This window comes from Akebia trifoliata, chromosome 9 (genome assembly GCF_017979445.1).
Source record: "Akebia trifoliata isolate Shusen 1 chromosome 9, ASM1797944v1, whole genome shotgun sequence".
NCBI lineage: Eukaryota > Viridiplantae > Streptophyta > Magnoliopsida > Ranunculales > Lardizabalaceae > Akebia > Akebia trifoliata.
Genome location: NC_141383.1, coordinates 14,947,042 through 14,967,629, shown reverse-complemented (window position 1 = coordinate 14,967,629; position 20,588 = coordinate 14,947,042). Strand labels below are relative to the sequence as shown.

Here is a 20,588-nt window from a genome sequence, read left to right as displayed (position 1 = left end):
AAATAAATTGTATTTTAATTTTATAAGAAATAATATATTTTATTGTGTTTGATAATAAATAAGCATTTGAAACATGTAAGCAATGTATAATATGGTTGTAAGGGTAACAAAAACAATTTATCAGTTTCAGCAATGTGTAACAAACATGATTCAGCATCTAAACAAACAACTTTTTCAGCACTTAAATTCAGCGCTTAATGCTATTCAGCACTTTTTTTTTCAATTTAACAAACAACACCTAAAACATATGATAATTTCAAACATCACAGTATGAACCATGCATGAGGTCGTCTATATTTCAATGGTATCGATGAAACATATCGTACGTGAGTCTAACATGGAGGAGGAGGAGGAGGAGGAGGTGGAGGAGCATGACAACGGAAAATGCATAAGACATAAACAATGGAGAAGCAGAGGAATAGTTTAAGAAAATTAGTTAGACCTTGATTCCCCAAAAATGATCCCTTTCAATAGTACTTCCTGTGCTATTTATCAATCGTAGCTATTCATAGGGTTTTTTCTCTCTATAAGCTATAATTATGGGATATTTATTGATTCTGCAGAATTGTTTACCTAATCGAAATCTTTTGGATTGATTGTACTAAATTGTAGAGATCTCTTGTGGGATTTCTGGGACTGGTGTGTACGTATCAGTCTTATGGTTATTATATGACCTAGCCTGCCCTGCTTGGTGGACTTGGGTCTTGCTTAATGTTATGTTGCTCTACCAACCAGACTATAGAGGTTTTTTGCTCTGACCTGCCCTGCTTGCAGGGCAACACCCGTATGTTGATCAGTGTCTGGTACCACTTAACTATTTTAGACATGTGTACATCTTAGATTAGTACGCAATTATTTCCCTTTACAGTCCATTTAGTAAAACTTATTCATTTCTCACGATTGAAAGCTCTAACCATTCGAACTCATTATTTTCATAAAAAAAAAAATTTAGGTTTTTGGCATCTCAATCGAGTATCAAAGCCTCCATTTCATTGGAAAGGATTTAAGAATGAGGAAATATCATTTTTAAGAGGTTTTTCAAATATTTTTAAAATATATGAAAAAAAATTAAGCTTTTTTTTTTCACTTTCGTCTTCATTTTAGGATGAAAATTGATCAATAATGATTTTTTTTTTGTTTGAAATCATCTAAACACATTGTTATTTGAATTTTTTATTTTTTTTATTTTGTCAATCTTTCCATGTATTTTAGTTGAAAAAACTTAAAAATCGAAAATGGGTGGATTTTACCAGTGTCGAGTTCATCACTTTTTATTATCAAGTTTAACAATAAATAAAAGTGATGAACTCAATAATAAATAGAAAGTGGTGCGATCGATAATAAATATAAAAAAAGTGGTGAACTCGAAAATAAAAAATGGTAAGTTCGACAATAAATAAAAAGTGGTGAACACGGCAATAAAAAAAAATGGTGAGTTTGCCAATAATAACCTTTAAGAAATAAAAAAAGATTTACTAAATGGATTAACAAGCTACCAGCCAAAATTTAAGCACTATTTAGAAAGAAATACCTTCGCTAGTCCTTTTTAAGTAATTTTTCTTAAAAAAATTTATTGATAGCTATTGGAAAAATTGGGGAGCAGATCTTCAGTAGTGTGATTTTGATGTAACCCTCAGTAGCAGCACATGTCCACGTTGGAGAGTGTGGCATGTCATCAAGATGCTAGCATCCAATCGTTTAATTATAGGAGTTCGGTGACCGTCCATTGTCAAACACTTGAATAAGGCAAAAACTTTTTTTTTTTAACGATAATTTCTTTTTTATCAAATCTGATCCATACCATGAATTCAAAGGACTGTGTTGTGTTTTTTCCTTGAATGTGGTGTTCTATGGATATACAACAAGGGCATAGATAGCTACAGGAGAAATGGGCTCCTCTCGAGAAAAGGGCAACAGAAGCTCTGCTTCACTCGTTTATTTTCCGTGTATAAGACGAGTTGTAGGAACAGGTTATCTGGCTGACATCATACAAGTGCCGTCATCAACCACTACGAACTTTTATTTCACGAGGGCCCCACTCCACAGGTATGTATAGTGGTGGCTGATGGTTCTTTCCGTGCACCATGTTTTCCTTTTCTTTTACCTAAATAATTACATGGAGTGGACCTTCTCCCCTTTATTTTAAGGGTAATTTAGACATAGGCCACTACATTTGGACAAATATTTAACACACCCTGTGTTTTCAAACTAATGACATACCCTTTAATCGGGATTTACTCTAAAATAATAAGAAAGAATGACTTATATGCCGTCATCTTCAATCTGAAGTAAAAATATCATTGATTTCAAATTCCTCAAATTCATCATTTTAATGTTTATATATAATTTTTTATTTTTTATTTACCTATGTTTTCAAGATTAGGATTATCCTTAAACATTCAAACTTGTGCCAAAAAAAAAAAAAAAAAAAAAAAAATTTACGAAACTAAAAGAAATTAATTTTAGGATAGAAAATCTAGGGACCTGTGTGGATTGACTTTTCTAAGTACTTTTAATTTTTGCGGGTAATTAGAAACACTTTAAGGGTATGTTTGATTGCACATGAAAAATAGGGTGGAAAATCAATTTCCATGGAAAATGACATTCTTCAAGTGTTTGATTGCACATGGAAATGGAAATTCATTTTCCACCCCAATAAAAAAAATTCACTAAAACATGGATTTCACTTTCCCACCTATATAGGTGGGAAAGTGAAATCTACCCATATTTTCCATCCCCAATTCTTTCCCACTCATATCTTCTTCTTCCCTACCACCACCACCCATCACACTAACCTCGTTGTCATCGTCGTCGTCACCACCATCTCCGGCCACCTTCCCTCTCTCTCACCTCCGCCACCACCACTACCACGATCTCCCCTCACCTTCCTCATCATCTTCTTCCTCACTTACCGCCGTCAATGCCGTCATCGCCACCATCACCACCACGTTCTCTCTTCTTCTTCCTCACTTACCACCGTCGCCGTCACCGTCACCGTCACCGTCACCGCCACATCCTCCGCTCTCCATCTTTCTTCTCATATTCTTCTTCCTTTCCCCCTCCTCTCATCTTCTTCTTCCTTCTCCTTCTTCTTCTTCTTTTTTCTCATATTTTTTTTTATGATTTTATCCAAGTAAAATCAAATAATGGAATTTGCTTTTCCAACTCTGCCTATTTTCCACCACTATTTTTCCATGGATTTCAAATCAAACATACCCTAAAGGTGTTTGGATAAATAACTTCTGAAAAGAACTACTTTATTGTGAAGTCATTTTAGTGTTTTTTCACGGAATACCGATGGTGCTACTACTCTAAACTACTCTTGCGTGGAATCACCAAATATTGTCAAAATGACGGAATTGGGACAAGCATGCTCCTTATAAATTTTGAAAATTACAAACATACCCTCAAAAAGGCAATTGGAATAATATTATATTATTATCCATTGATATGGTGGTAATCTTTTGGTGTAATATTTAGGACAAGTATACCCCTCATAAATTTTGAAAATTACAAGTATACCCTAAAAAATGCAATTGCGGTAATACTATATTACTATCCATTGATGTGGTGGTAACTTTTTGGTGTAGCATTTAAGACAAGTATGCCCCTCATAAATTTTTAAAATTACAAGCATACTCTCAAAAATGCAATTAAGTAATATTTTATTATTATCCATTGATGTGGTGGTAGCTTTTAGTGTAGCATTTGAATTTGGATTTCTAACTCCCCCAATTGCTCACTCAATGATTTATCCATAAGCATTCCAACCATAGTTGAAATTTTCTTATTGCAAGATTGATGTGAACAATTACAAACAAATTTACTATCCATTGATGTGGTAAAAGCTTCTTCATATTTTTAGTGATTGTATATATTTGCTCATAATATCTTTTATTTGTTTATAATTGTTAGGTGTTTGTATTAGTTTTTATGGATAAAAACAACAACTTTTATTTCTTTTGAAGAATAATTTATTGAGTTATAATGTTAAAAAATAGTAACTGATACTTATAAGGACATTTTGATCATTTTAACAGAATCCAAAATAGTTTTCAAACACAAAACTCTATCAAAAGTACTTCTGACAATACTTTTCATAACCTACATCTAAACACACAATAGTTATCCACCTACTCCAAACAGTACTTTAAAAAGTACTTATGGCTCATGTATTCATACGGGTCCTAGGACTTTCTAAAAGAAGTTGAGTGGGATAAATTAGTTTCAACTTACCCAAGGGGTGGAATAGCTTGAAGGACACTAATTTTAAGTTAGAGTGCGGAGATGGAGATGAGGGCACTTGAGTCAATGTATAAAATCCTTATAGATGAGATTGAGATCAAAGGGCATGTCATCCATTTAAAACTACAAGGATTTCTCAAAATTCACCAAAACATGGAGGGGCATATGTAAATTCTAAATCATCCATGAGAATATTCGAAATACCCGTGCCCCCCTTGACTTCTGTGTCAATCATCTTAATAGACTACTGGAAAAGACCCAAATGCATCCTCATCTTCAATCTCTAACAAAAAAAATAAAAAAAATCTTGATTTCCTTCCCAAACTCAACCATGTTTATCAAACTCTCCAACTTGTATTATATATTGTTTTAATCTATGTATACTTATATTCAATTTATTGTTTTTAACTTAACATTAACCTTTTAGAGAAAACCTTATATTTCTCTTCCCAAAATTTCAGTCTTCTAGATCCCCAAAAAATTTATTTACTCAGAAACCCTCATCTTCAACTTCTATAGTGAATTAACTTTAATGTATTCAACCATAGTTTCAGTCCATCATTTAATTCGTTGCCTTGACCCATTGTAGAAAATCTGAGATTTTTCTTAAAACTTTTTATGGTTTTAAACTTTCCAAAAATCCTATTTTTCCTACAAGTTTGAAGGTTGACATACATAGAATCTTAAGGCTAAAAGATTTTACCCAAAGAGATTGAAGAGAAGAAAAATAAAGGTTTCTTGATTATATGTCCAAGGTGGGAGAATTTAGGCCATTTTTATTATGGAAAAGTCTAGGCTCAACCCTTTTTTGAGGTTTTCCATTAACATAACCATTGTGGTGTTAGAGATCCTCTTGAAAAGTGTATCGTTAGGAATAAACTGTATTAATCCTTAAGAGATTGGAATTGATCTCTATGAATTCTGCATTTTTCTTCTTATTCTAACAGCCATGGTGATGGAGAGCCTCAATTGTAAAAAGTATAATTTTCCAATGTTTGACGCATTAAAAAATTTAAATTTATGTGGAAAAGGATTTTCCAACACTCTCAATTTTCTTTCATTAACAACAAATCATTTTCTTACCCTCCACCTCTTGAAAATCGATTAACTAGCACACGACAAATCAAACAGAATCAATATTTATTTTATAAATAAATTTAAACAAAATAGAAAAACACAAAAAACAAATTCATTATTTTATTTTAAATTATCTAATTGTGAAAAAGTATAATTTTCCAATGTTTGGCGCATTAAAAAATTTAAATTTGTGTGGAAAATGATTTGCCAACACTCTCAATTTTCTTTCATCAACGGCAAATCATTTTCTTACCCTCCACCTCTTGAAAAACAATTAGCTAACACACGACAAATCAAACAGAATCAATATTTATTTTATAAATAAAGTTAAACAAAATAGAAAAGAGCAAAAAACAAAATTATAATTTTATTTAAAATTATCTAAATCAATCCCTTTTTTTTATATATAAATTTCTTATTGAATAATTAATTTTAAATTGTATCAATATTTGTTTTGTAAATAAAGTTAGAGAATTGTTATCGGCACCCCAAATTTAATTGATTACACCCCAGATAAAAAAGAAAATAATAAGTAAAAGTTGGGGTGTCAAAAAAAGGCTATCTCATTATTTGTTAAATTTGATCTATTTTATTTTTTGTTTAGGATTTTATATGAACATAATCATTTTTGTAAACAACTACAAAAATTATTTGAATGAGTGTTATAATGTTGAGATTATAATTTGAGCCAAACCTTTGTACTATTTGAAGAATGTGTTTTAATTTTTTAATTGGGGTGTGATAAATAATTTAAGAAATTTCAGTGGGATAATTAAAATTTAAGGTGCCAATTATCAATAGTTGTTCTCTAATAATTTAAGAAATTGGAGTGTAATAATTCAAATCTTTCTTGAAATAATGATTTTATAATTATTACAAAAATCAAATTAAAATAATATATATATATATATATATATATATATATATATATATATATATATTTATTTATTTATACAATTCAAATAGCAAGAATAATTTTCCATGACATGCCCAAATAATATAAAAGGATTTGCTTTGGCAACTAATATTTTCTCTGCAATCAAACACACCAAGATGAAAGGAAGCATGTCATGAGCTTCAAAATAGACAGGTGTCTCATATATTCACCAAAATAAGGCCCATCCCCTTTTACAATAGATTCTACTTCTACACCAACTTTTTCCCAGAGTACTACCCCAAGATATGTGTTAACTCTTTGGTTGGTGACTTGGTGATATGAATTGTGGTGTTCTAAGTAAACTTTGGTGCAGCAATAGGAGAATTCTATATTTTCTTTTCCTTCTAAGTCAAGCCGCGTCGCGTTTGAATGAACTCCTTTATTCTTTGAACGTTCCAAGAAAATACAACTCAGCGCGTCTATTATGCTAATAAGAGGACCTCTCTCTCTCTCTGCTCTTTCCATATCACACTCACTCACTCACTCTTTCTTTTTCACTCTCTCATCCTTCTCTTCTCTTCTCTTCTCTGAGTTAATTTCAAAATGAAGCTAAATATTCACTTTTTAACTCATCTCGTTTTCTTCTTCTTCTTCATCCATCTTCCAACATCTTTATGTGCCAATGACTGCAGTCTTTCATTCGATTGTGGAGACATCGTAGGCATCACTTATCCCTTCTGGGGAAATTTCCGACCTGATTATTGTGGCCACCCCAGTTTCGAACTCACATGCCAAGATAATATCACTCAGATTAACATCATGTCGGAAACATATCAGGTCCTAAGTATATATCAAACGGCTAAAACTATGAGAATCGTCCGAATGGATTTCTTATTTGGTAATTGTCCTTCAAGATTTGGTGCCGACAATCTCGATTTCACTCACTTCAATTATACTGTCAATGATGAGAACCTCAACATGTTCTACAATTGCTCTTCTTTGATTAATGGATTCCGTTACAGTTGTGAGGAAAATAATAGGGGTGCTGTTTACGCTTTTTTGGATCCTATGCCCCAAAACCTTCCATGTGATACAAGCGTAGTTTCGGTTCTACGATCAGCTGTCAATGATAGATTTTCTACACTCGGCCAAGTTTTGAAGAAGGGGTTCGATGTACATTATGTGGTTAACGATCCACCACCACCACCAGCAATCCCTCCTCCTACTCCCATGAACAATGGATCAGGTATAAATCTAAGCCCCCCATCCCCATGGTTTCAAATGATCTTGTTAGAAACCGAGATGACTCTCCCCAAGTCATCTTGGTATTTCTCACTAATCTATGTACCAACCATGGTTTCAAGGCTCCAGTCATCCATCCATCCATCCATCCATCCATCATGAACGTGACAAGTAGACATGGCGTCTCAACTGTGACATATCTCGTGAGATAAACGAGAGATGCTTTTGGATGAGATTTTGAAAATCTCATCTGAGTCAACTGGGATTTTATATATTGTTCTTAAAATAATTTATTTTTCTAATATTTATATTTTTAGTTTCTAAATAAAATATGATTTTATAGCAAAACATCTTCTAATCTCATAAACAACTTATAATTATTTTATATAAATAATTGTAATCCGAATTAAAATTATATTGTTTAAGATGAGTTGACTCGTCTAAGACAATTCGGTCTCGTCAACGAATGATACCATTCAACCGACATTAGGAACCATTTTATGCTCACCCAAGAAAAAGTAATAAAATACTATTACATAAAAATAATAAAATAATAAAAAGATACTTTTCTAACATAAAGTTTATTGATCACACCCCTTGTGGAATCCAAAAGCATGATTGAATTCCATGGAAAGATAAATTAAGCCATTTGATTGGACCTGGGGAAATGTTAAAATACGAGTTAGCCTTTACCTTTGGTGGTGGGATCCTCCCGAGAGAATATCATTGGAGGTAGGAAAAAATATTTTGTCACGAGTTGAGGGCATGATTTTAATTAGTCACTTTTTTGACTGAGATTTAATATCTCATGTTTAATTTTTTGATTATTTGAATGAGACGTCTAAAACATATCGAAAAACTCGTTTGACAGGATGATATTGAGTCTAGATGAGACGAGACACGAAACCAAGTTCTACAACTATGATTGAGAGTGGAAAATCTCTTTAAGTCCAAAAATGATTAGAGGGAACATGTGCAATTGAACATTTTCCAAGAAATACTACTCTCCTGCCCAATTTCTAAGTAGAAGTACATACCCTAATTGCATCCCTTGATGGACTTTTGATACTAAATTTCAAACAATTACATTGACCTATACTTGAACTTTTCTCTTAATGTAATCTTTCCAAATATTGAATTGCAATTCATCGTACAATCTTTTGTGTGAGCATATTCAATTAGTTTCATTGATATAATTATGGGTCAAGATAGGTAGACTCATGGAAAGAAAACTCATATGTTCACTCACAACCCTGACAGTATTCATGTGAAATCCAAGGTTCGGGATAAAAGAAGTATCCCTGGAGTATAACATAAATCTCGAACAATAATGCTAACAATTGGATTTAGAATTATCATGATTGGGATTGTGTGTGAACATATGAGTTCATTTTAATGAGTTTACAAATCCCAACCCTATAATTATTCATGCTTGAACAAACATCATGTTTCAATTGTCTTGTAGGGGATGTAAGTTCTCCTCCTACACAGGAAGCACCACCGGCACCAATCCCTTCTACTCCTATGAACAATCAAACAGGTACTAAAATCCACTAAACTTTTGGGGTAATGATCTAAGCACCATGGTTTTAAATCTCCTTTGTGTTCAAGATGACTCTCCCAAGTCATCTAGGTATCATTCACAATTGAGACGGATGAATTAGGACTGCAACTTGGGTAGGCTGGCCCAAACTCAATCCCAATTGATGGGCGAGCTTGGGCTGAGTTATGTAGAAGATGAGTTGAGTCTAAGTTAGAATATCTCAATCCGATTTCAATTCAGGTTGAGCTCGGGTTGAGGGCACGAGGAACCTGACTCAACATCTATGTACTACTATATAAATATTTTTATATTACTTATAAATTTTTTATTTAGCTTTTTTATCCCATCTTATTATTATAAGTTGTGGACAATTAATCAATATCAATGTGAACTTTGGTTTAGTATAGTTTGTCTAAATATACTATGTGATTTTATTTACTTGTAGTTTTGTTTTTGATGTTACATTTATTTTTTAAATATAAAAGTTATTTTTTAATCAAAATGAAATTGGGGTCATTCAACAAGTCCTATCTGACCAAACCACCCAAAATTATCCAACTCGGGGTAACCCGAACTCAACCTGATTTTAGTAAATCAAAGTCGGGTTAAGATTGGGTTAGTGAACTTAGGCTCGATAGTCGGGTTAAGATTGGGTTAGTGAACTTAGGCTCGATAGTCGGGTTGAGGGGTCTACTACTTGGGTTGAGCCTGGGTTTACCCTTCAACCCACCCACGTTGCAGTCCTAGGATGAGCACTGCTTCTTAAGGTCTAAGGCTTCACACCATCACGCAAGACAAATAAGATCTTGGACAATATTTCAAAGATTTTGTTTGAGGCAGTAAAACTTGGCCCAATCAATAAACTTCTAAATTTAAATGGCCAGATGTAACCAACTTGATGATGTGGTGCACTTCTCAACCATTTGAAAGAGCTATTTGAAAGAGCTATAGAGAATGCGGGCCATAGAGGATCTACTCCCAAATGGGAAAACCATGCTAAGCCCTCGCAAAAGAAATAAAATAAAATACTATTACATAAAAAAAAAATTAAATAATAAGAAGACACTTCTGTCACAGCTCCTTCATTTTTATTTTTTTTCTTTAAATAATAATTAAATAATTAATCATGTTTCAATTGTCTTGTAGGGAATGTGTTAACTCCCCCTGCACAGGAAGCACCAGCAATCCCTCCTACTGTTATGAACAATCAAACAGGTACGAAAATCCACTAAAGCTTTTGGGGTAAGGATAGCCCCATGGTTTGAAATCTTGTCTCATTCCTGAACAAGACAAGATTTCAAACCATGCGAAGCCCACCAAATTAAAAAAGCAATAAACATTATTATATATTAAAAAAAAAAAAGAGCTACAAAAAAAAAGCTTTCATAAGTTAGTCAAGAAAGATTATCGACTGCACCTCCTTGTGGCATCCAATAACATGATCGGATGCCACTGGATGTAGATCGAATTTTTTTTAAAAGAATTTAAGAAAAAAACTTATTTTTCACACTGTTGGATTTTAGTTTTAAATTTGGTGTTTCAATCCGGTGCCATCAATTTTTTAAGTTAATCTACTCGGTGAACACTAGTGGCCTATGGTGTTATTTAGCCAACTTGGCAGTCAATATGGGCCCTACAACCCTTAATAAGATTTGAAATCTTTCTAGGTAATCAGGCTGGCCTCACTCTTTTGTTCTAAAATATAAAATAATAAATACCTTTTGTATTTTTGAAAAATCAAAATTGTGGAAAATGTAAACATCTGAATTATTAGATGTTAGCAAAGATTTTGTGCACTTAATTTCACTCTCTCAAGGGAAGGGAATATGAAATCCTAAGGAAAATCATCATGGGAAAATTGAATTCTTTGGAAAGATGAATTCTACTCTTTTTGTTCCTAGGAAAATGTTAAAAAGAGAGTTGGCTTTTAGTTTTGGGTAGTTATAATTGTGAGAAATTATTTTTAGGTAGGAAAATCATCTTCTCTGGGGTGGGGCAGGAAAATAGTTTTCAGCCCAGGGTGGAAAATTGCTTCGGGCTGATATAATTAGTTTCTTGCTTTAACTAACTATATGTCTTAATTGCCTTTCATCAGGGGATGTACAAAAGAAGGTCTCCAAAGGTAACATACAGTTAAAGTCGTTTCTTTTATGTCTTTTTCTCTTTCACCTAATTTTCTTATTATCTTTTACTTGAATAACAACATATTAAACACCCGAAGTAAAAATTATCTGGTTTTTGTGCTCCTTTCTTTGCCTACAGTTCCATCGAAGAATGCAACCGTTGTTATAGCTACAACTGCAGTGGTATTAGTTTTCGTGGTTATAGCTACAATCGTAGTTATATTATGTTGCTTGAGAAGGGAATGTTCTTTAGTTAAATTGAAATTCGGGAAGAAGAAAACAAAGAATGCTCAAAATATAGAGATGGGTTCAGAGGGTTTGGCTCCAAAAAGTTACAAATATTCAAAAATCAAGAAAATGACCAACGGCTTGGATGAAAAATTGGGCGAAGGAGGTTATGGTGACGTGTACAAAGGAAAAATAGATGATCATATGGTCGCTGTGAAGGTGTTGAAAGGAAAGAAAGGAGATTTTAAAAATGAGTTTGATACCATTTGTAGGACTTCTCATGATAATATTGTCAGGCTGCGAGGTTACTGTAATGAAAAGTCACATAGTGTTCTAATCTATGAGTACATGCCCAAAGGATCTCTTGAAAAGTACATATTTGATCGTAAGAAACCATCAGAGGAATATTCTCCATTCGGATGGATGAAACTACATGAGATTGCAGTCGGCATTGCTCGGGGATTAGAATACTTGCATAATGGTTGTGGTAATCAGATTCTTCATTTAGACATTAAACCTCAAAACATTCTCTTGGATGAAGAATTCCGTCCAAAAATATCTGATTTTGGGCTCTCGAAACAATGCTTTGGAAAGATAAATACGGTATCAATAGAATGTACTAAAGGAACTGAAGGGTATATTGCACCAGAATTGCAAGATCCAACGGAAAAATGTGTCTCTCCTAAATCGGATGTATATAGCTATGGAATGATGCTACTTGAAATGGTCGCAGGAAAAACGAACCTTGACTTAGAACCGGACGCTAATGAAGCATACATATCAACCTGGATCAAGAAGCGTCTCGATCAACCTGCCAATCAAGGATTGCCTCAAGCTCTAACTGAAGAAGATGAAAAAATTGTAAGAAAGATGAGTGAAGTTGGTTTTCGGTGCATAAGAACAAATCGTTCTGCTCGTCCCGAAATGAAAGAAGTATTGAAGATGTTGCAAGAAAACCTTGAAGCATAGCAAATTCCACTCCTGCTTCCGATATAAAATCGTTATTCTATAATGTATCTCAACATTTCTTTCTTGTGACAGTCAGTTTATCACTCTTTTTTTTTTTTTTTTCTTTTTTTGGGTGGTGGGGAATTGCCAATGCTTGTTTTTGTAATTCAAATCAACTACTATAAAATCTTCTCGTGAAGCCTTTTATTCTCTCTCTAGTTTCTTATTTTAGGGATCAGAACAATTTGTCGAAATCACAATGTTGCTTCCAATTAGAAACCATGGTATAAGCCAACGAGCTAACTGAAGTTGACAATGGAGCCTTTTGGTTGGGTGAACTTACGGGACCACATCAAAGCATTTCTATGAAAGATAATAGAAAAAAAATGGCACATTACAGTGCCATTCCCTTCCCAAGAATTATAGATTGCTCCCAACATTATAGATGGTCTAAGAGATCGATATTTTGACCCATTGAACTCTATAATTTGAATAATTTGAGCTTCTTGTTCTCTCTCTCTCTCTCTTCATTCACATATATATTTTCATAAACACATAATCGATTGTAATTGTATGTTTCTCAATATCGATCTCTTGTGGGAGCCATTCGGCTTCAGCTGAAATAACAGATATTTTAACAAACATCTTGGGGCCGTTGGATAAGATGCAGATCGACGGTCAAGATCTATTTTACGTTAAGTTAAAAATTATCACACAAATTACAACGCAGTCCTTTACTTTTTTTCATATTTAGTACTACCTCCCTCACTAATATTATCCAAAAGAACAGAGAGTTCTGTTCTCTCTTTTCCTTCTCCCTGCTCGACCCTCTCTCTCGTTTGCTAAAATGTCCCTCTCTCTCTCTCTCTTTCTCTCTCTCTCTCTCTCTCTCTCTCGCTGCAATTCCCTCTCTCTTGTTGCAACTTGACCCTCTCTCTCTCTCTCGCTGCAACTCCCTCTCTCTCTCGCTGCAACTCTCTCTATCGCACCCCCTCCCCTCTCAACTGTAGACTGTAGTAGACGAAGTTATAAGAGCTCGACGAAGACAAAATAGGGCTAATATAGCTATCGAGTTTGCTTGTATGGAAAGAGATTTTTTTCCAATTTGGTTTCCATTTTATAGATTGCAAGCACTCTTTGATTTGAAGTGGAAAAATCTGTAATTATTTAGGGTTTCATTTTTTATTAGAATCATCACCAAACTTAGACATATAATTGTGATAAATATAAAGCACCCAATATTCAATATGAAGGTGAATCTGTCTCTACATCTGATTGTATCGTACAAAACCTTAGTAGAAATATATTTGAAATTATGAGATTACTACATCCATTTTTACAGAAATTTATATTAAACACATTTTCTTTTTATGATTTGCAGTGATGGATCTATTCCAGTTTTAAGGCTGCTAGTGGGAGGAAACCTTATAAAGTGTAATAGTTGATCCATATTTCTGCTTGTCTGTTTGTATAATTATACAAAAATAAGTTTTTGATAGATATTTTGTGTTCAACATTCAGGTTTAAAAGGGTTGGGAATTCAGAAATCAATGAAGCTTAACCTTACAATCGGGCTCATTCCCAATCTTAATGTCTCTGCAGCACTTCTTGCATTTGTATTCATTCGGTCATGAACAAAGTTGCTTCATAAGGCTGGCATTGTCTCAGCTCCATTTACTAAGCAGGAGAACAGTGTAATTCAGACGTGTGCTGTCACATGTTATAGTGTTGCTGTTGGAGGTTGGAGGATCTAATTCTAGTACATTTTGCAGAAATTAAATATTTTTTTTCCATTTTTATAGTCTAGTTGGTTCTTTTAACTTTTAATTATATGATTGTAGGAGGATTTGGGTCTTATTTGTTGGAATTGAATTAGAGGACATATGAACAAGCAGGAGTTGGTACAGAGGGGAACACTTCAAGGAGCTACAAAGAACCTGAGATTGGTTGGATGATTGGCTTTCTTGTTGTTACAAGCTTTGTTGGGCTTTTGGCCTTGTTTCCTCTCCGGAAGGTAAATTTAATTCTTTCTTAAAATCATAGTAACAAAGTTCGGATTCGGTAATTATATTCTCATAGAAGGTTTCTTACCAAAACCTATGTTGATCATGAATATCCTCTTTTTATACCACGACAGAATTGTTGCTCCACTGGTGGAGAAAATTCATGGTCCGATAGAAGTTCTAGTAATTCTGGTGTTGCTTCAATGGAATCAGAAAAGAAACCCTATCTGGATCCTGCTGGAAGTAGTAGCTTTAATTACTAATCGTCAAGGAAGTGCGTTCTGTTTTTTTCATAAAATTGCCCAATTCAAGGTATACCTCATCTCTTATTATTTCTATTATGGGTTGGCTTTTTTTTTTTTGTTGTTGTAAAGTTTTTGAGGAGTTTAGAGGGGTTTTGTTTGACGATTTTATGGTTAGATGGGATAAGGTGTGTACGGGTATTTAGTTGGTGTTTGGTTCTTGTATTGCCTTTCGCTGGTTACCTCAACCTGCTTTTTTTTATTAATATAATTTTATATTTATCAAATAAAATACAATAAAAACTTCAGTTTTCTAGTTATTTGGTAATCTTCAGTTATGAGGGATGAAAGTCGTATTAATGCACAATTTTTTTGTTCCTAAAACTTTGTTCAGCTGGGGTACGAGATCCGATCTACAATTGTCCATAACCAAATGCTTCATATGTGGAAGAGCAACTTTGAAGTGAAAACTGTCCCAAAAGCCAAGGTATTTTACCATAAATAATCCACCATACTTTTCATCGATTTTAGAAAGAAAGAAAAAATTTGCATTCTTTCAAACTTATATTTCGTGGAGTAAATCTATTAGAACCAGTAGTGGTTTTTGTTTTTTGTTTTTTAAATTTAATTACTGGAAGAAGATATTATTCCTGGATCATCTAAATTTTGGTTTATTTCGGTGGTTAAGTTTTTCCAACGATGTCAAAGTTTTCCATTCTTTCATATAATATATTGAACCCTGAATTTTTGGGATAAGGCTTTGTTGTATACTGCTCCAGAGGGTTCGCAATTCAGGACAAGTGCAAAGACTCTTTTTGGAGGATCATTTGGATTGTCTTAATTAATTTATTTATTTCATCGTTTATAATTAGAAGGTGAAATGCTCCTAAAGTAATGTACTGTGTTCTTAAATCAATATTACATCTTGTTTGGTGAAAAAAATCCTTATTTCCCTGAACTGAACTAGATACAACATCCCATGCAAATGAATAGTAAATACCAACATCCAAGTATCGAACCTTACATAATGAGATAAAATAATGGGATAAAGTATCCAACTTTATTATTGCTAATCTCTTCTTTCTGAATGCAGCAAAAAATGGAGTCAAAAAATGATGAGAAGCCTCTTTACAAAAAGGCTTGTACCAATGTAATCTATATTAATTGATGTGGAGCCAAGAGAATTTATTTGTTTCTGCTATTATACAATGTGTCTATGTTTGTATTGAACCTACTAATGATTTAATTAATTATTGGGAAAACTACTTACATGACCCTTGCGGAAGGATTTCTTTCTAAATAGTCCCTACGTTTTGAGTGTCTCTCGTCATATTGAACCTACTAATGATATGATTAATTATCGGAAAAATTATTTAAATGACTCTTGCAGAAAGGTTTTTTTTTCTAAATAGTCCTTAAGTTTTGCGCATTAGCTTGACAAGACATTTAGTCAACTTTTTCTTTCTTAATGGTCTCTCGTACTATCGAGTTCATAATTTTTACTGTCGAACTTGACATTTTTTAATTCAGAGTCGAGTTCACATTTTTTACTGTCGAACTCCACTTTTTTAATTACTGTCAAGTTAACCATTTTTTCTAAATAACAAGTGGTGAATTAGACATTGGTAAACCCTACTCATTTTCAATTTTCAAGTTATGTCGACTAAAATACATAAAAAGATTGACTAAAAACTTGAGATAACAACTTGTTTAAATGATTTCAACCCCAAAAAATCATTATTGATCGATTCTCATCCAAAAACTAAAAAACAAATCCTAATTTTTTACATACATCTTCAAAATGTTTGAAAAAACCCTTGAAAATGATTTTTTCTTCTTTCTTAAATCCTTTCCAACATAATAAAATCTCTGAAACTCGATTGAAATGTCAAAAATCCAATTTTTGGATGAAAATGATGAGCTCGAACAATTAGAGCATTCAATCGTGGGAAATGTGGGAGATGAGGTCCAGGGACCATTTAAAAGGAAAAAGTTTATTATTTGTCCTGCCAAGCAACCGTTGAAAAGTTAGGGACTATTTAGAAAGAAGTCCCTCTGCAAGGGTCCTTTAAGTAATTTTCCCTTAATTATTTCAAGAGCAGAAACTCTTTTTCCCATTTCCTTATTTCCCTATTGGAGAGGATATTGGTAAGCAAACATGAACATAAAATAACAAGAATGTATAATATGAATTATTTTGGATTACATTTCCTACTGTTTTACATTTTCAAATGACCTCATGTGCCAATATTCACACAGCCCTCCCTTCTGTGTGCTTTGAATCCTCAACTTTCAATTTGTTAAGGTGAGATGGGCCAATAGGATTCGTCATACATGAGAAATATTTCTGCATCTCATTCATAAGTGAGCCCCTCAATGATTAAATCCACTGGCAATGATCCCCAAGGAAATGACGTCTCTGCCTCTTCAAATGAATCACCCACATTGTCTTTATCTTCATTATAATCAACGTCTGTAATTGAGCTATTGACATCATCCTCACTTGACAAAATCAATTGTCTGTAATTGAGCTATTGACATCATCCTCACTTGACAAAATCAATTCAGGGTAGGAGTGTTCCATGGCCTGTGAAATGCCCTCAAATGCCTCAACCTTATTTAGAAGAGTATCTAGCCCAAGCTCGACACCATCCACTAGTAATGCCTTGCTTGATTCAATTGCAAGCTTCCATAATGACACGAGTCTAGGGGTAGATACCTCTTCCATCTCTAAAACTGGTCTTTGAATTCCGCTATCCGATTTGCTTGGAAAAAAAGCCCAAAAACAGTGTCAGGTCTGGAATTAATGCCAAGAGGTCACACTATTATGTGTTACACCTGGGTCCTGGACGATCTCCTAGGCTGAAAATTTACTAAATAGGAAGTCCTAATCTGATCTATAGAGTAAATTCGAGGCCAAAAGACGTAATCAAACAAATGGCTAGGATCATCTAATTGATTTCTCCATTCATTAATTATTATTTTTTTTGCTCGAGATCATTTTGGTAGAACTCGGCTTAAGGTTGATGATTGTTTTAGGCTAACAATCTAATTGTTTTAGATCAATCTAATTGTGATCTTAAGTTGGCTTTACCATTTCTTTGGTTAATATCATTCTTAGTTAGAGATAATGAAGTGGCGTAGATAACACTAAGTTTCGATGCAAATTAGTACACTATAATCTGTCATTCCAATTTCTAGTGCTTACATAAACCATTCAAAGCACATGCAGTGCCATAGTTGGAGGGGTGAATGTCTGGCTTTGGGGTACCTGGATTTCCAATCTTTGCCTCTCCACATCAGTATCTGCTCCTCATCAAAAGGCAGTAGAACACAAGGAACCAATACCTGTTGGTGGACGGCAAAAAAATAAACAGTTCATAAACCAGATCCTAATAGCTGCACATGAATTTAACTATTCTTCATCCAATATCATTTTATCTCGTCTCAGATGCCAACGAGGGTATCACATACCACCAGGAGTAACTTTGAAAGCTAAGACAAGGTAGTGTCACAAGTGTACAAAGAGTTGGAATATCAGAATAGAGTATACAAACCTTGAGCTTCGCACCTATCTTTTTATAGTCACTTGCATACATCCCTTGGCAGTCAATCTTCACCAAAGGGCTTCCCTCAAAGGCATTCCTAACATCCTCAACAAGATTAATGCAGGCTCCATTTTTTGCTGCATTCAGAAAGAAGAGATTAGCAATAATAAACTAAATTGCACCAAGATTTTCCAGAAATTGAAAATCTTAAAGAAAACAAGAACATGAGGAAGAAGATAAATTAGAAGACAGAATAGAAACATGAATCTAAATAGTTTGGAACCAAAACTTAAACACCAATGTATTCATTTGATTAATATAATACAAGGAAATTGAGTACTAATCATATCTTTGATACATACTTTATAGAAACTTCCTTATCTCAACACTCAAACTTCTTTAGCACCAAATGCACACTACGTCATATTGCATTTTTCGTGACGCCACAATTGCGTGAAAAACGACTGCTAAAGGCTGTCGTTAATTGCGACAATTTTTAGCAATCGTTTAAACGTCGTTTCTACTACTATAAGTAAAAGTTGGGGTGCCAATAGCCACTCTCTAAAAAAATTCCTTTCTTCCCCATCTAAGAAAGAAAAACGAATTGCGCTCTCTCTCTCTCTCTTCGATCAGGTTTGATTATTGGATTCGTCTGTATTCATCTCTCCTTAAAGCATGCTCTCTCTCTCTCTCTTCGATCAGGTTTGATTATCAGATTCCTTTGTATTCATTTCTCTTTACATAAACAAACTCGTGTTCTCTCTCGAATCGATCTATTCAAGTTGGATCCATAGCGCTCTTCATCAGGTTTGTTTGTTTTTTCCCGCACTTGAACTGTTCTAGGGTTTGAGCTCTTGATCTCACTCAATGATTTTGGTTTTCTTATTTGCTATTTCTTCAAATTGAACTCTCAGTCTCTCTCTATATAATCTTCAGCAACTTTGGTTCTAAGTTTTCGATCTGATATCGAAACTTTAATCAGGTTCGAGAGTATAGTTTTGGTTTTATTTTTTTGGTTCGATTTAAATCAAAACCCTAGTTCTATAGTGTTGATTCAATTTTACGGTGTAGCAATTGATCCCTAAACCATATATTTCTTTTTCTAGGTTCTTAATATCGAGACGGGATTGACTAAGTTGAGCTTCCGCAACAACAGGTAGGTTTTTAGGATTTTGCTACCATGAAATTTCAATCTAGAATTTCTAATCAATAGCCAACCCCAAATAGTTGGGATATGGATCTTCATGTCCATTGTTGGATGATTTAACCCTTGTATTACTTCTTTCTTGCACAATTGATCTCTCTTTTAATTTTTTTATGTTTCCAGGTTATGTTTTACACTTAGGCAATGGTGACATTTGGAACGGCTGTTCCAACTGGTCAATTTGTGCCTGGAATAATGATAGGATCAACCAATGGGCGACTTGTTGGCATGTTCGTGGTTAACTTTTACAAGAAGCTCAACATTGACAAGGGAACGTAAGTGCCTAATTTCTTTTCATTCTGCTGAACAACTTGTGATATATAGTATTTTGATGTCCTAGTACCTTAAGTTTTTAGACATACCCCTTGGAACCTTGTTCTGTTTATGCTGATATAGGTTTTAAATCAGTGAATTTTAAATGTCTTTTCATGGTTCTGGAGTTTCTACAAATTGGTTTGTTTCCAATTTACTAATTTGGATATGTGGGAATGTGGGTACATCTTCAACATTTAGCAGGAGATACTGTCTCCTATCTGAGTTCTCAACTGCCGATGGTGTTTGTTATGATTTCCATAAATAAATAAATTTCTGAAAAAGGTTATCCAGTTTATTTCTAGTGCATTATGGACCATGTTGCCTTCGTTTATAATATGAAACGTGCTAACTGTTGCAGTTGCTTGTTTCAACCGTACCAGCTTAGGATCTAGACCATGTTGCCTTCGTTTATTATATGAAACGTACAAGTATGTTGTATTTCAGTTTCACTAAGCATTACAAATAGTTTAGAGCGATGTATTGTGTTTCTTTGCATATCAAAGTGTATCGCTATTCCTTCAGTGTGTCATTCAGCTGTCTTGTTCAAGACATCTTGTTGTATCAGCTTACCAAGTATCAACATGTACTGTTTTTCCTCTAGTGTGTCGTTCTGTCTCATTCAAGGTGCGTTGTTGTATAAGCTTACTAATAAATTAGAGATTTTAAACCATGTTTATTATCTCTTGATTTGTTATTGAAGTGTCGGGGACGGTACAAGTTATGTTAGAAATTCAAAATTAAAGGAAAAGAGAACATCATAATCATCATCATATACCTTACGTCAAATATTGGGGTCGGCAACGTGAATTCCATTTTTTCCATATCAAATATTGGGTTTTCCATTCATAAACTCCTTTTACTAGTAGAGATGAGAGGACGAGAAAATTGATGATTGAAATAGTAGGAAAGACAACTAGCAATGAAAGCATTCGGGAAAATGTAAGCAGTAGCCCTAATAGGTGATGAACTAATCCAGGTGAAATGAGATGGTTC

The 20,588-nt window shown here is 33.8% G+C and overlaps 1 protein-coding gene and 1 long non-coding RNA gene across 5 annotated transcripts; both read left to right on the top strand.

The window, feature by feature from the left end:
- Positions 1-6,734: 6,734 nt before the first annotated feature.
- Positions 6,735-12,490, top strand: LOC147394370 (LEAF RUST 10 DISEASE-RESISTANCE LOCUS RECEPTOR-LIKE PROTEIN KINASE-like 2.4). Of its 2 annotated transcripts, XM_086454351.1 has the most exons (5): positions 6,735-7,445; positions 8,907-8,981; positions 10,131-10,199; positions 11,080-11,106; positions 11,247-12,490. In XM_086454351.1, exons 1-5 carry the CDS (start codon positions 6,803-6,805, stop codon positions 12,302-12,304), a joined length of 1,872 nt encoding a protein of 623 aa, XP_086310477.1. In that variant the 5' UTR covers positions 6,735-6,802; the 3' UTR covers positions 12,305-12,490. The 2 variants fall into 2 exon arrangements, with proteins under 2 accessions (XP_086310477.1, XP_086310478.1); XM_086454352.1 differs by lacking the exon at positions 8,907-8,981 and having other exon boundaries at positions 6,736-7,445.
- A 615-nt stretch (positions 12,491-13,105) lies between these two features.
- On the top strand, positions 13,106-20,135 carry LOC147394369 (uncharacterized). 3 transcript variants are annotated; one of them, XR_015181876.1, is made up of 8 exons: positions 13,106-13,363; positions 13,665-13,717; positions 13,805-14,023; positions 14,125-14,297; positions 14,421-14,598; positions 14,923-15,015; positions 19,183-19,232; positions 19,404-20,135. It is a non-coding gene; the product is annotated as an uncharacterized LOC147394369 (long non-coding RNA). The 3 variants fall into 3 exon arrangements; XR_015181877.1 differs by lacking the exons at positions 19,183-19,232; positions 19,404-20,135 and adding an exon at positions 15,622-15,802; XR_015181875.1 differs by lacking the exons at positions 19,183-19,232; positions 19,404-20,135 and having other exon boundaries at positions 14,923-15,562.
- The last annotated feature ends 453 nt before the right edge of the window (positions 20,136-20,588 follow it).

Bases quoted from the DNA above. Each gene is read 5' to 3' on its own strand.
- LOC147394370 (XM_086454351.1), top strand. From the start codon at position 6,803: ATGAAGCTAAATATTCACTTTTTAACTCATCTCGTTTTCTTCTTCTTC. The intron at 8,982-10,130 runs GTACTAAAATCC...ATTGTCTTGTAG, and splicing joins TCCTATGAACAATCAAACAG to GGAATGTGTTAACTCCCCCT. The intron at 10,200-11,079 runs GTACGAAAATCC...GCCTTTCATCAG, and splicing joins TGTTATGAACAATCAAACAG to GGGATGTACAAAAGAAGGTC.